General features: G+C 40.9%; 1 protein-coding gene across 1 annotated transcript in view; it reads right to left on the reverse strand.

Moving 5' to 3' along the window:
* Nucleotides 1-13,408, reverse strand: part of inpp5b (inositol polyphosphate-5-phosphatase B) — a 65,654-nt gene that overhangs the window by 26,604 nt on the left and 25,642 nt on the right. The window contains exons 8-10 of the mRNA XM_062062361.1: nt 8,396-8,566; nt 6,591-6,692; nt 6,280-6,394 (exon numbers count right to left, since the gene is read on the reverse strand). Coding sequence (XP_061918345.1) covers nt 6,280-6,394; nt 6,591-6,692; nt 8,396-8,566 — 388 coding nt within the window. The remainder of the gene's footprint in view (nt 1-6,279; nt 6,395-6,590; nt 6,693-8,395; nt 8,567-13,408) is intronic.

Consider the following 13,408-nt stretch of genomic DNA (forward strand, 5'->3'; position numbering starts at 1 on the left):
TACATTAAAACATTCTCCTTCATACTGCATTAATATATGCTCATTTTAAACTTTCATGCAGAGAGGGAAATCACAACTAAGTCAATTAACCAAAAGTGTATTTATTAAACAGTTATTAAGCAGTGGCACAAACATTAATGTCATTTCCAAAACAGAAAGTGCAAGATTGTCAGAGACATTTTAAAACAAGCTATAAGTGCACTTTTGTGAATGATGTCACTAAGATGACTTATCAAAACAACACTAAATTAATGTGTACAGAACGCCACTACAATAGTTTGAAACAAATAAAGTGCACTTTTGTGCATGATGTCACACAAGATATTTCAATAACTGTCAAATAAAAATGAGCTACATAATAGGAAATCAAATAGTGTATGTCCTTCGCTATGTGGTAGGTTTCTGCGGACGTTATCTCCTTCTGTTGTTGACTATTTTTTTCATACGGTGTTGATCTGGAAATAGTTGCTTGGGCATTTTGTTGGTGTGGCACCGGCCGGAGATGTCGACATGCAGAGTTTCAAGCACTCTTCAATCTCTAGTCGCATCCGGCCCTTTGTGCGTCCCTGTCCGGCCCGCGTGAGGCCAAATATAAATTACAAAATACATTTTAAAAAGTATCTATGTCGAGTGTGCGATACAACGGTGCTGCTTTTGTTTTGAAAATCGTTATTTGTATTACTTCCGTGTGGACGTGTGCACGTGCGTGATTGTGAGTGAATGTGAACAGCTGCAATCACAATTTACAAAATAAAGTTGAAAAAACATCCATGTCGTGCGCGCAATACAACTGCGCTGCTTTTATTTTGAAAAGTATTATTTATGGGCGTGTGTCCGTGTGTAACCTGCGAGTGAAGGTGCACAGCCACAAGTGATGCACGGTTTACACCCGAGACGCTAAAAAGACAAAAGTTGATGACGAACGGCGTGTTTTCAACGAGACATGGACTGCCAAGCAACGTTCCCTCTAAGGTGCGCGCCTGCGCAATTGCGCACTGCTCAAGCGTCCGCTGTGCACAGCAAATATATGCCGCGCACCAAATCAAATCCCATCTGAATTCTAAACAAAATAAACACATTTATTCTATGTAATTTTGCAATGCAACTCTGAGTGACAGTGACAACAAGCGGCCCTAACGGTGTTCGTCAACACCGTTCAATTGAACACCGTTCAATTATTGTAACGTCTATCGAGATGCTTCGAGGACAGGAATTATATTGATCACTTTATTGAGCAAAATTGTTTATATTCGGCCATAACCACACCAAAAACATGAGTAAAACACTTCTATCTGGAAAAACTAGTCATTTCCTGCCGTACAAACCAGGCCAAAACCAACTTGTCATGTGTCACCAACACGCATAGCACTAAACCACTGCTGCGTTTATGGCCACACAAAAAGTCGGACAACTAAAACACCACACAAAGTTACACTATGACTCCTCAGTCATACGTGTGCTTATTTTACTGTCATTTATTATTAATGTTAATTTATTTATATTAGTCATGGAATGCTGTTACACACACTATGTTGAAGTATTACTATTATTATTAATTATTATTATTATTATTATTATTATTTATCTTAGGGTATACATCAAAAATAATATTGAGCAAAATTTAATTGAAATATTGTCGATGTGGCCCTCCAGCAGTGCTCGGGTTGCTCATGCGGCCCCCGATAAAAATTAATTGCCCACCCCTGCTCTAGCGGGTGACTTTTCAAATGATGCTACATTAGCAGTGCTGCTACTTTTTGTAGCAACGCTTTTGCCGCATAAATGTTCGACATATTCCCGCGTGAAGCCAAACCACCGCCAGACGATGGACCCCGTGCTGTTTTTCTTGGGAATTAATTCTTCCTCCATTTGTTACCAGATTCGCACCTTCTCTCTCTCGTATTACCACCCGCACCGCACCGTTAGCATCACAGCTAACGTTACCATGTCGCTACCTGTCCGCTCCGCGGGAGCGTGTGACGTTGCACACGTGACAGTATGTCAGTAGACAACAAAGAGTAAGAAGAGCCTTTAGTGTAATGCCCGCAGCTAAAAACAACTACATGAGAACGTATACTCGAGTATCACGATATAGTCATTTTCTATATCACACCGAGACAAACCCGCGATATATCGAGTATATCGCCCAGCCCTATTTACAATCAAGCGAAACGCAACAAAAATGCAACAAACAGCAAAATATGAACGCGAAGGGGGAATAAAAAAGCCCACCTACAATCTGATATATCACTAAGCTTTCGAACTTTGTTGTAAAAATCTCCCTCCCGCGTCTGTCCCTGACACCCGCATTTCAGGCTGGCCGCTCTGGAAACACTCTGTGGAAACGCTCCCCACCCACACTGCTCGGTGCCTCGTCTAAAAGCTGCTGTGACTTAGATTACCATAGTAACTGATTAGATTACCATAGTAACTCGTATATCATGCAAATGCACAGATTCCAACCATTGAAATACTTTGTATACCTGCTCAGTGGCCCTGTGGTTAGAGTGTCCGCCCTGAGATGGGTAGGTTGTGAGTTCAAACCCCGGCCGAGTCATACCAAAGACTATAAAAATGGGAGCCATTACCTCCCTGCTTGGCACTCAGCATCAAGGGTTGGAATTGGGGGTTAAATCACCAAAAATGATTCCCGGGCGTGGCCACCGATGCTGCTCACTGCTCCCCTCACCTCCCAGGGGGTGAACAAGGGGATGGGTCAAATACAGGGGACAAATTTCACCACACCTAGTGTGTGTGTGTGTGTCAATCATTGCTACTTTAACTTTACCTTTAACTAAAAAAATGATGTAGAACATCCGGCGGGCCGGATTGAAAATCTTAATGGGCCACATGTGGCCCGCGGGCCGTATTTTGCCCATGTCTGGTCTGGGGTTTTGTTACATTGTAAGGTTTTCTCGGGAGAAATTTTGAAATATCGCAAACATTTAAACAATATAAGTTCTGGGCTCCTTCACGTAACTTAGAAGCCAGACATTTTTCAAGATGGCTGACATTTCTTCCTCGACGTTAGCGAAAGTATAAGAAGCTCCTTTTTATGACCCCACACTACGATTGATGCGGACGGAGGCTTGATCTTGCCCTGAGATCGGTAGGTTGTGAGTTCAAACCCCGGCCGAGTCATACCAAAGACTATAAAAATGGGAGCACTGCTTGGCACTCAGCATCAAGGCTTGGAATTGGGGGTTAAATCACCAAAAATGATTCCCGGGCGCGGCCACCGCTGCTGATCACTGCTCCCCTCACCTCCCAGGAGGTGAACAAGGGGATGGGTCAAATGCAGAGGACAAATTTCACCACACCTAGTGTGTGTGTGTGTGTGTGACAATCATTGCTACTTTAACTTATTTTTAACTTAATAATTCAAGACTTATGGTCATTTGAAAACATCACTACACATCATAATGGCAGCTACAGTTTCCATCTTAAAGATCTAAAAAAATTATTTGGGAATGTCCGGCGGTCTAGATTGAAAAGTTTAACGGGCCGCATGTGGCCCCCTGGGTCTTAATTTTCCCAGGTCTGATCTAAACCCTCAAACCAGACAGTAATTAAAGTTCAAGTTAAAGTACCAATGATTGTCACACACACACTAGGTGTGGTGAAATTTGTCCTCTGCATTTGACCCATCACCCTTGATCACCCCCTGGGAGGTGAGGGGAGCAGTGGGCAGCAGCGGTGCCGCGCCCGGGAAGAATTTTTGCTGATTTAACCCCCAATTCCAACCCTTGATGCTGAGTGCCAAGCAGGGAGGTAATGGCTCCCATTTTTATAGTCTTTGGTATGACTCGGCCGGGGTTTGAACTCACAACCTACCCATCTCAGGGCGGACACTCTAACCACTAGGCCACTGAGTAGGTAAAAAACAGTCAATGTCATTTGGTGCAGCTCCAGATTTGTTTGTCTTCATATTAAATCATATTTGAAGTAAAGTGAATTATATTTATATAGCGCTTTTTTAGTGAAACCCAATATCTGAGTTACATTTAAACCAGTGTGGGTGGCACTGGGAGCAGGTGGGTAAAGTGTCTTCCCCAAGGACACAACGGCAGTGACTAGGATGGCGGAAGCGGGAATCGAACCTGGAACCCTCAAGTTGCTGGCACGGCCACTCTACCAACCGGGCTATACCGCCATTTCATGGCTCAACACTAGCGGGAAGTAACTCGAAAGCATTAGCATTGCTTGGCCATGTGAGAATTTGGCATCCTACTGAGGGCCACTTTTACTTTTGTCTCTCTTTATTCCCAGCAGAATTTGCGCAAGTGCACTGCTGCTACCTGCTGGTTAGGAAAAGCAGTTAATTTACTTGGACGCAGTGTAGAGATGTCACATGGCGTTATTTGTTTGTGCTTGACTGCAGCCTCCAGGCAGCTACAACCCTAAACTAACACCCTCCCCGGATTGCTAATAATCAAATGTAAACAATCAAATGCAGATACTTTTTCTTATGCCTTCTGATCTCTCTCTCTCTATGTCCACTACTTGCTGTCCATATCCTACCCCCCCCCCCTCCACACCCCTGATTGTAAATAATGTAAATAATTCAATGTGATTATCTTGTGTGATGACTGTATTATGATGATAGTATATATGATAGTATATATCTGTATCATGAACCCCGACTTAAAGGCCTACTGAAAGCCACTACTACCGACCACGCAGTCTGATAGTTTATATATCAATGATGAAATCTTAACATTGCAACACATGCCAATACGGCCGGGTTAACTTATAAAGTGACATTTTAAAATTCCCGGGAAATATCCGGCTGAAACATTGCGGTATGATGACGTATGCGCGTGACGAAGTCCGAGTAACGGAAGTTATGGTACCCCGTAGAATCCTATACAAAAAGCTCTGTTTTCATTTCATAATTCCACAGTATTCTGGACATCTTTTGCAATTTTTTTAATGAACAATGAAGGCTGCAAAGAAGACAGTTGTAGGTGGGATCGGTATATTAGCAGCAGACTACAGCAACACAACCAGGAGGACTTTGTTGGAGCGCTAGCCGCGCTAGCCGCGCTAGCCGCGCTAGCCGCGCTAGCCGCGCTAGCCGCCGACTTCACCTTGACTTCCTACGTCTCCGGGCCGCCAAACGCATCGGGTGAATTCCTTCGTCCTTCTGCCGATCGCTGGAACGCAGGTGAGCACGGGTGTTGATGAGCAAATGAGGGCTGGCTGGCGTAGGTGGAGAGCTAATGTTTTTAGCATAGCTCTGTGCAGTCCGGTTGTTAAGTTAGCTTCAATGGCGTCGTTAGCACAGCATTGTTAACCTTCGCCAGCCTGGAAAGCATTAACCGTGTATTTACATGTCCACGGTTTAATAGTATTGTTGATTTTCTATCTATACTTCCAGTCAGGGGTTTATTTCTTTTGTTTCTATATGCAGTTAAAGCAAGATGCTATCACGTTAGCTCGTAGCTAAAGCATTTCGCCGATGTATTGTCGTGGAGATAAAAGGCACTGAATGTCCATTTCGCGTTCTCGACTCTCATTTTCAAGAGGATATAGTATCCGAGGTGGTTTAAAATACAAATCTGTGATCTACAATAGAAAAAGGAGAGTGTGGAATCCAATGAGCCAGCTTGTACCTAAGTTACGGTCAGAGCGAAAAAAGATACGTCCATCGCTGCCTCTCAAGTCATTCACTGTAACGTTCCTCATCTACGAATCTTTCATCCTCGCTCAAATTAATGGGGTAATCATCACTTTCTCGGTCCGAATCTCTCTCGCTCCATTGTAAACAACGGGGAATTGTGAGGAATACTAGCTCCTGTGACGTCACGCTACTTCCGCTACAGGCAAGGCTTTTTTTTATCAGCGAGCAAAAGTTGCGAACTTTATCGTCGATTTTCTGTACTAAATCCTTTCAGCAAAAATATGGCAATATCGCGAAATGATCAAGTATGACAAATAGAATGGATCTGCTATTCCCGTTTAAATAAAAAAAAATCATTTCAGTAGGCCTTTAAACAAGTTGAAAAACTTATTCGGGTGTTACCATTTAGTGGTCAATTGTACGGAATATGTACTTCACTGTGCAACCTACTAATAAAAGTCTCAATCAATCAATCAAAGCCTAACACAGGAAGCAGACGCTGGTAATTATGACTCAGCAGCCCCCCAAAAAAGGGAAACATATAAAAGAAAAATGAAGCAAGACAATGAAATTATTAGAACATAAAGTACTGCTCAGTAACATTTACGCTTCTATGAAATTTAGATTAAAGCAAAAAAAAAGAGGGTGTTTCTTACTAAGGCATACTTGGCATCTGGATGCAAGGCTTCAGACACTGCCTTTGTCCACTCCAGCTCTTTGGGAGTGTCGTTGAAGAAGAAAGCCTCTTTGCTGAGGTCGAGCTCCTGAAAGCTAGCACAAAAATAGTGGCCGCTTACTCAGAGTTCTTTCCACTGGACTTTTATATTCCTCCACCGCCGCCAACTGAAACGTAGGCAGGATCAATGGGTGCTTTATCTCAAAAGCTGATCTGTGTTCAACTTTGAGCGGTACTAGCCCAGCTGTGGGATGTGTGTTGATGTGGGTGTAGCTGAAGCTAGTGCCTTACCCCACACAGTACATGTCAGGAGGGTCGAGGGTGCAACTCAGCCACGGATGGAGGCTTTCTTTGGGTGCCTGCCCGTTCACATTGTACGTGCCCAGGAAAAAGCTGGAAGAAAGAGAGCGCGTTACAACTGCATACACAGATTTGCCAACAGGGGGCAGTATGTGTGCAAACACTGTTCACTGGTTGTACAGTTCAATAAGACACGCTACAAGTAGAGAGGAGTCAATGCTAACACCTCCAGGCTGCTGCTATTGCTGCTATACACACAAATGTAAAAAAACCCAGTACATTTTACAGCAAAATGTTGTAAATGTAAAGTTTTTACTGTAAAATCGACAGTCTTCTTAAAACAATTTATATAATTAGGGTCCGCACGACCCATTGTCAAAGGAATCCCAAAGGGAGTCCTTTGACAATGGGACGAAAGGAACCTATTGTTATTGTAAGGTTTTATTCTTTATTATTATTCCGCAGCTTTGCGGACTACTTTGCCCCTCTTAACATGCTTCAAAACTCACCAAATTTTACACACACATAAAAAAACGTGAACAAAACTCTTTAGTCAAAAAACCAAACCCCAAAACTCAAAATTGCGCTCTAGCGCCCCCAAGGAAGAAAACTGCCTCTAACCCCCAGTACGAATGTCGTAGAGACATGAAACAAAAACTTCTATGTAGGTTTCACTTAGACCTACTTTTCATTAATTAATTTCTTCGGGCAAAAATCAACAGGAAGTTGGCAATTTCCCCTTAAACAAAAAATTACTAAAAACACTCATTTTTGCCTCTTTGAGCTGTAATTTGACCCCCTTAAAATACTTCAAAACTCACCAAACTTTTCACACACATCAGGACTGGTGGAAATTGCAATCTAATGAAAAAACCGAACCCCAAAACTCAAAATTGCACTCTAGCGCAATTTTTGAATAAAACAGAGACACAACTGCTCCTCAGAGGAAAACACAGACAAAACTGCTTGTAACTTCCGGTAGGAATGTCTTAGTGACATGAAACAAAAACCTCTATGTAGGTCTCACCTAGACCTAGATTTCATAGATTGACATCCTTCAGCAAAAATCAACAGGAAGTTTGCAATCCCTCCTTCAAAACAACATTTTTGTTAAAACCGGTCACCAAACATCAAACGTTATCTCCTCTGAGCGCGTTTGTCGTTTCGGCTTCAAACTTCTACAGGAGAGAGATTAAAAGATTAAAAGTTGACGAAAGACTTTTGATAAGTGCTACGGTTTTGATTTTACAAGCCTTCAAAGAACCACTGTGCCGCAGCACCTAGGAAAAAAACACAGACACAACTTCCTCTAACTCCCAGTACGAATATCGTAGAGACATGAAACAAAAACCTCTATGTAGGTCTCACTCAGGACTACCACTGGACAAAAGTATTGGGACACTTAGGACAACCACCAGCCAAATATGCGGGCCCGACCAACGCTGCTTGCAGCTTTAATTAATAATGAAATCCAGAATTGATTAACGTGGACACCGACTTAGACAAGTTGAAAAACTTATTCGGGTGTTACCATTTAGTGGTCAATTGTACGGAATATGTACTGTACTGTGCAATCTACTAATAAAAGTTTCAATCAATCAATCAAAGGTAAATTCATACATTATTTGCTATTACAAGCGGCCCTCTGATGGCAGCCATAACTGTGATGTGGCCCTCAATGAAAACAAGTTTGACATCCCTGATTTAATGACTTTCATTGTTTTTTAATGACTCGCAGAAACCCTGTAACATTATTGTGTATTAATGTCAAATCATTACACTTGTGTGCAACCTACCTGAAATGCTCTCGGTAAATGTACAGTTCCTCATTCTTCAGCAGCTCACACCTGATGAGGTTGTCTCGCAGGCCAAACTGTGGCATGGCTAAAATGTGTGCTTTGTTGGAGGGCGTGTGGCTGGAGGAGCGCACCAGGTCATCCCGGTCCTCGCGGCTGGAGATGCCCTGGCTAATGGCAAGGGAAGAGAGGCAGAGTGAGATGGAGGACTCTGCGAGACCCTTCTGACATGCTCGTTTGCGTCCTGGTACATTCTGACATAACACAGCACTCGTCTCGGAATGATGCGACGTCATAAGAGACAGGCTAACTGCCCAAATGCAGACGGCAACCAGAGCTGGTATGCAGTCAAGCTCTATTTCTGTGTTGTCAATATGGAGCAGAGAGAAAAAGGGGGGAGGAGTGTAATATGGCCACTAATATGCTGTAACTTAACTCCATCTTTGAAGATCAGCTCAAGTATGGCAGCGGTGGAATGCGGAGCTTAGTGATGCAGCTCAAAACATAGAAATGTACTACTAACAAGGCCTGGGAATTTCTTTCTTGATGTTACAATGCTAACTTTGCAAGGAACCTCACACCATTCACTTTTTACCAGTGTGTGTTAGTATTATATTCCAGTGTTTCCCAACCTTTATTGAGCCGAGGCACATCATTTGACAGCACACCATCGAGCATGCAATACCTTTTTCCTGTTGCGTGGAAGAGAACAGTTGGGCACAAAGGGTTAGTTATGTACTTTGTACCACCTCGTGGAAGAGCATTTGACTGCCTGCCCGTGGCGTTGCGTCACTGGATGAACAAAAATAAGTGATTGGTAGTAGATAGGGTTGTAACGATTCATCCACTACATCAATCTATCGATTTATATTCCTAAGATTTAAGAACACTGCTCTGTGCTCGCAAGTTTGCCTTCTGGAAGATACTGTATATATCGATCTAACATCGTTTTAAAAGGCAATCAATCGATGTTATCGATACTAGAAAAGAAAACATTACATTTAAGAAGGGCAGACTATTATTAGTTCTAAAGACGTTAAACGTTACGCAAGTCTGTCTGCCTGTCTGTGACATCCTCCCCACGCGTCAGCAGTCATAAAAACAATTAAAATGGTCTGTATTTGTATAGCGCTTTATCATACCTAAAACGATACCCAAAGTGCTTTACATTATACGTCACATTCATCCATTCACACACACCGATTACGGAAGATGCCAGATGGAAGGTGCTGACCTCGACCCATCAGGAGCAGTTAGGGGTTCGGTGTGAGGCTCAAGGACACGTCGACATGAGCTCTCCAGGCCGGAATTTAACCGGTAACCCTCCACCTACAAGACAGCCACTCTACCCGCTATGGTGGATACCATAAGAGAATCAGGCGAATGAGGAATTAGCCACCATTGCAGTGCAGTGTGTGAGAACACTTAGGCTTTTGCGAATACAGAGAAGTTCTTAATAAGTCGCTAACTGCTTGTAGGATTTGTAAAATACAATGGCAACACGACAAATCTCTCAAACCACCTAGTAAGGCGCCGGGGAATTTCCACAACACACTGGCAGCACAAAGTATTAGTTGGTTACACCTGCTCTTTTGTTAGATATTACTGCACTGTTGTTTATTAAACTGGGAGTAGTAAGCATCTGTTTAAACCACTGCTAATTTGACCTGAAGAGGTTTGGTTAAACTTCACTTTTTTATATATATCAATTTTGTATTAGTTCTATGTTGAAAAACAACAGGAACAAGTAGCAGGCTAACCTACTGTTAATTCATCCTCAGGAGATGTTGCCTGCACTTTATTTTTGACATTGTTATTGTATTATTTTTATGTTGATATACAAAATCAGAAGTGCAGGTGCATCTACTGTTAAAACGTTGGTTACTGTACTTTTATTGAAAATTCCTTGAATACTGAACACAAGAGCAGAATAGGTTTCCTCTTGTTCATTCAACCTAAAGTTGGATGAACCAAAAAAGATGTGAATGCATTGAGTTGAGTTGAGTTTGAGTTTATTTGGAACATGCAAGCATACAACATGATACATCACAATTTCCAGTTTCTCTTTTCAACATGTTCGAAAAGGAGTAGGAAGAAGCAGAGCTTATTTAATCCTACCCCTTTTCTTTTACATAACAGTTGCTAAACTTTTTTGTTCACTTCCTGTTCTCAATTTATTCACAATGTACTCCATAAGTAATCACAATCAAAATAAATAGATAGATAATAATTGGTGAAGTAAGTTACATTTCATATGATGAGATAAGTAAGATTATTTTGAGAGTGAAAGAATGGATGAATTAAATAAATTCAGAATGTTTATCATGGTTCTTCTTCTTTGTACTTTGTAAACACTTTAAGTTTGAAGAGTTTCTTGAAGTGGATCATATTAGTACATTGTTTGATTGCTTTGCTTAATCCATTCCATAATTGAATTCCACATACTGATATACTGAAGGTCTTAAGTGTTGTACGTGCGTACAAATGTTTTAAATTACATTTTTCTCTAAGATTATATTTCTCCTCTTTTTTTGAGAATAATTGTTGTATATTCTTGGGTAGCAGGTTATAGTTTGCTTTGTGTATAATTTTAGCTGTTTGCAAATTCACTACGTCGTGGAATTTCAGTATCTTTGACTCAATAAAAAAAGGATTTGTATGTTCTCTATATCCAACATTATGTATTATTCTAACTGATCTTTTTTGTAACACAGTGAATGAATGAAGTGTACTTTTGTAATTATTTCCCCATATTTCTACACAGTAACTCAGATATGGGAAAACTAGTGAGACTCAGATATGGTAACACTAGTGAGACTCAGATATGGTAACACTAGTGAGTATGGCATTGGCCATTAATTGTTGTTTACTTGATTGTTTAGAGCCATAATTAATGTATACTTAAATCCCTTACAAGAAGTAACAGGAATATAGGAAACTTCACCTGCAGTGACGTGAACGCAGTATTTACTTCACAGTCAAAGTTACAGAATTGACTTGAACTCACTGAATCGTTTCAGACCTTTTCGTTCAAAATAATCGAATACAATCCCTGGATTGTATCGGCAACCACAAATTATGATTAAAATCAAATCGTTGTTGAAACAAATTGTTACACACTTAGTAAGTTGGTCATTTCTCACAGCACACAGATGTGGCACCGCACAGTGGTTTGGATACACCGTACTTCAATATTTATGTATGGAGTATGTCATCTGAGGGCATTCACGCAACTGGACTGTTTGGTTTGTCTTAAAAACCTCTAAAGGCTTAGTGGCCACATGCGTAGACAGCACCTTTTAGCTCTTATTTCCAAAATTGTGTACACTACTGAATTGGGGTCTTATGGCCGTTTATGTGGACACTTATACTGCCATCTGGTGGTGTCAGAAGAGTATAACATACAATGGAATTTGGGAAAAAAAATTGTAAAAATAATAATTAACATGTCACTAAACATGAAGTACACGTTTGTGTACTTATGGACTAAGTACAACATTTCAAAAGATGATTCTTTGTTTTTATTCTAATTAGGGTCCAATAAGCCCAAATAGCAAAGAGAAATTAAAAAAAGCATGTAAACAAACAGCATGGGCCTTAAGAGGTTAAAAGACATTTCGCCTCTCAGCCAAGTAGGCTTCATCAGTTTATGCTCATACACTTAGATTGGTCAGATCTAGTCTTAGATTGCTCAAGTCTAGCGGCTGGTGCCAAAACCCATACTTGCCAACCCTCTCGGTTTTACCGGGAGACTCCCGGTATTCAGCGCCTCTCCCGATAGCCTCCCGGCAGAAATTTTCTCCCGACAAACTCCCGGTATTCAGCCGGAGCTGGAGGCCACGCCCCCTCCAGCTCAATGCGGACCTGAGTGGGGACAGCCTGTTCTCACGTCCGCTTTCCCACAATATAAACAGCTTGCCTGCTCAATGACGTCATAACATCTACGGCTTTTAGAGAGTAGAGTGCACAACTGCGCACACAACAAGGAGACGAAGCAGAAGAACGAGGAAGTTACAGACATGGCGACGCCGTCGACGAGCAAGATGAAGAAATACGCTTGCAAGTTCCAAAACGAATGGAAACAAGAATTTCAGTTAATCCAGGACAGTTCGAAGGGGAGAGGGTATGTTGCCTGTACATTTTGTAGAACAGACTTCTCCATTGAACACGGTGGCCGAAATGATATACTCATTCATGAACGGAGAGTGAAGCACGTGGCGGGGGCAGCGCAGCACCGTTCACAGCCCAGTATTATGGGCCACCTCGCAAAATGTATCATATATATAATAAATGATAAATAAATGATAAATGGGTTATACTTGTATAGCGCTTTTCTACCTTCAAGGTACTCAAAGCGCTTTGACACTATTTCCACATTCACACACACATTCACACACTGATGGCGGGAGCTGCCATGCAAGGCGCTAACCAGCACCCATCAGGAGCAAGGGTGAAGTGTCTTGCCCAAGGACACAACGGACGTGACTAGGATGGTAGAAGGTGGGGATTGAACCCCAGTAACCAGCAACCCTCCGATTGCTGACACGGCCACTCTACCAACTTCACCACGCCGTCCCCTATAATAATAAAATAAATATATATATATATATATATATATATATATATATATATATATATATATATATATATATATATATATAGCTAGAATTCACTGAAAGTCAAGTATTTTATACACACACATATATACATATATATATATATATATATATATATATATATATATATATATATATATACATATATATATATACATATACATATATATACATATACATATATATATATATATATATATATATATATATATATATATATATATATATACATATACATATATATATATATATATATATATACATATAAATATATATATATATACATATACATATATATATATATATATATATATACACACTACCGTTCAAAAGTTTGGGGTCACATTGAAATGTCCTTATTTTTGAAGGAAAAGCACTGTACTTTTCAATGAAGATA

This window comes from Entelurus aequoreus, linkage group LG11, assembly GCF_033978785.1.
Source record: "Entelurus aequoreus isolate RoL-2023_Sb linkage group LG11, RoL_Eaeq_v1.1, whole genome shotgun sequence".
NCBI lineage: Eukaryota > Metazoa > Chordata > Actinopteri > Syngnathiformes > Syngnathidae > Entelurus > Entelurus aequoreus.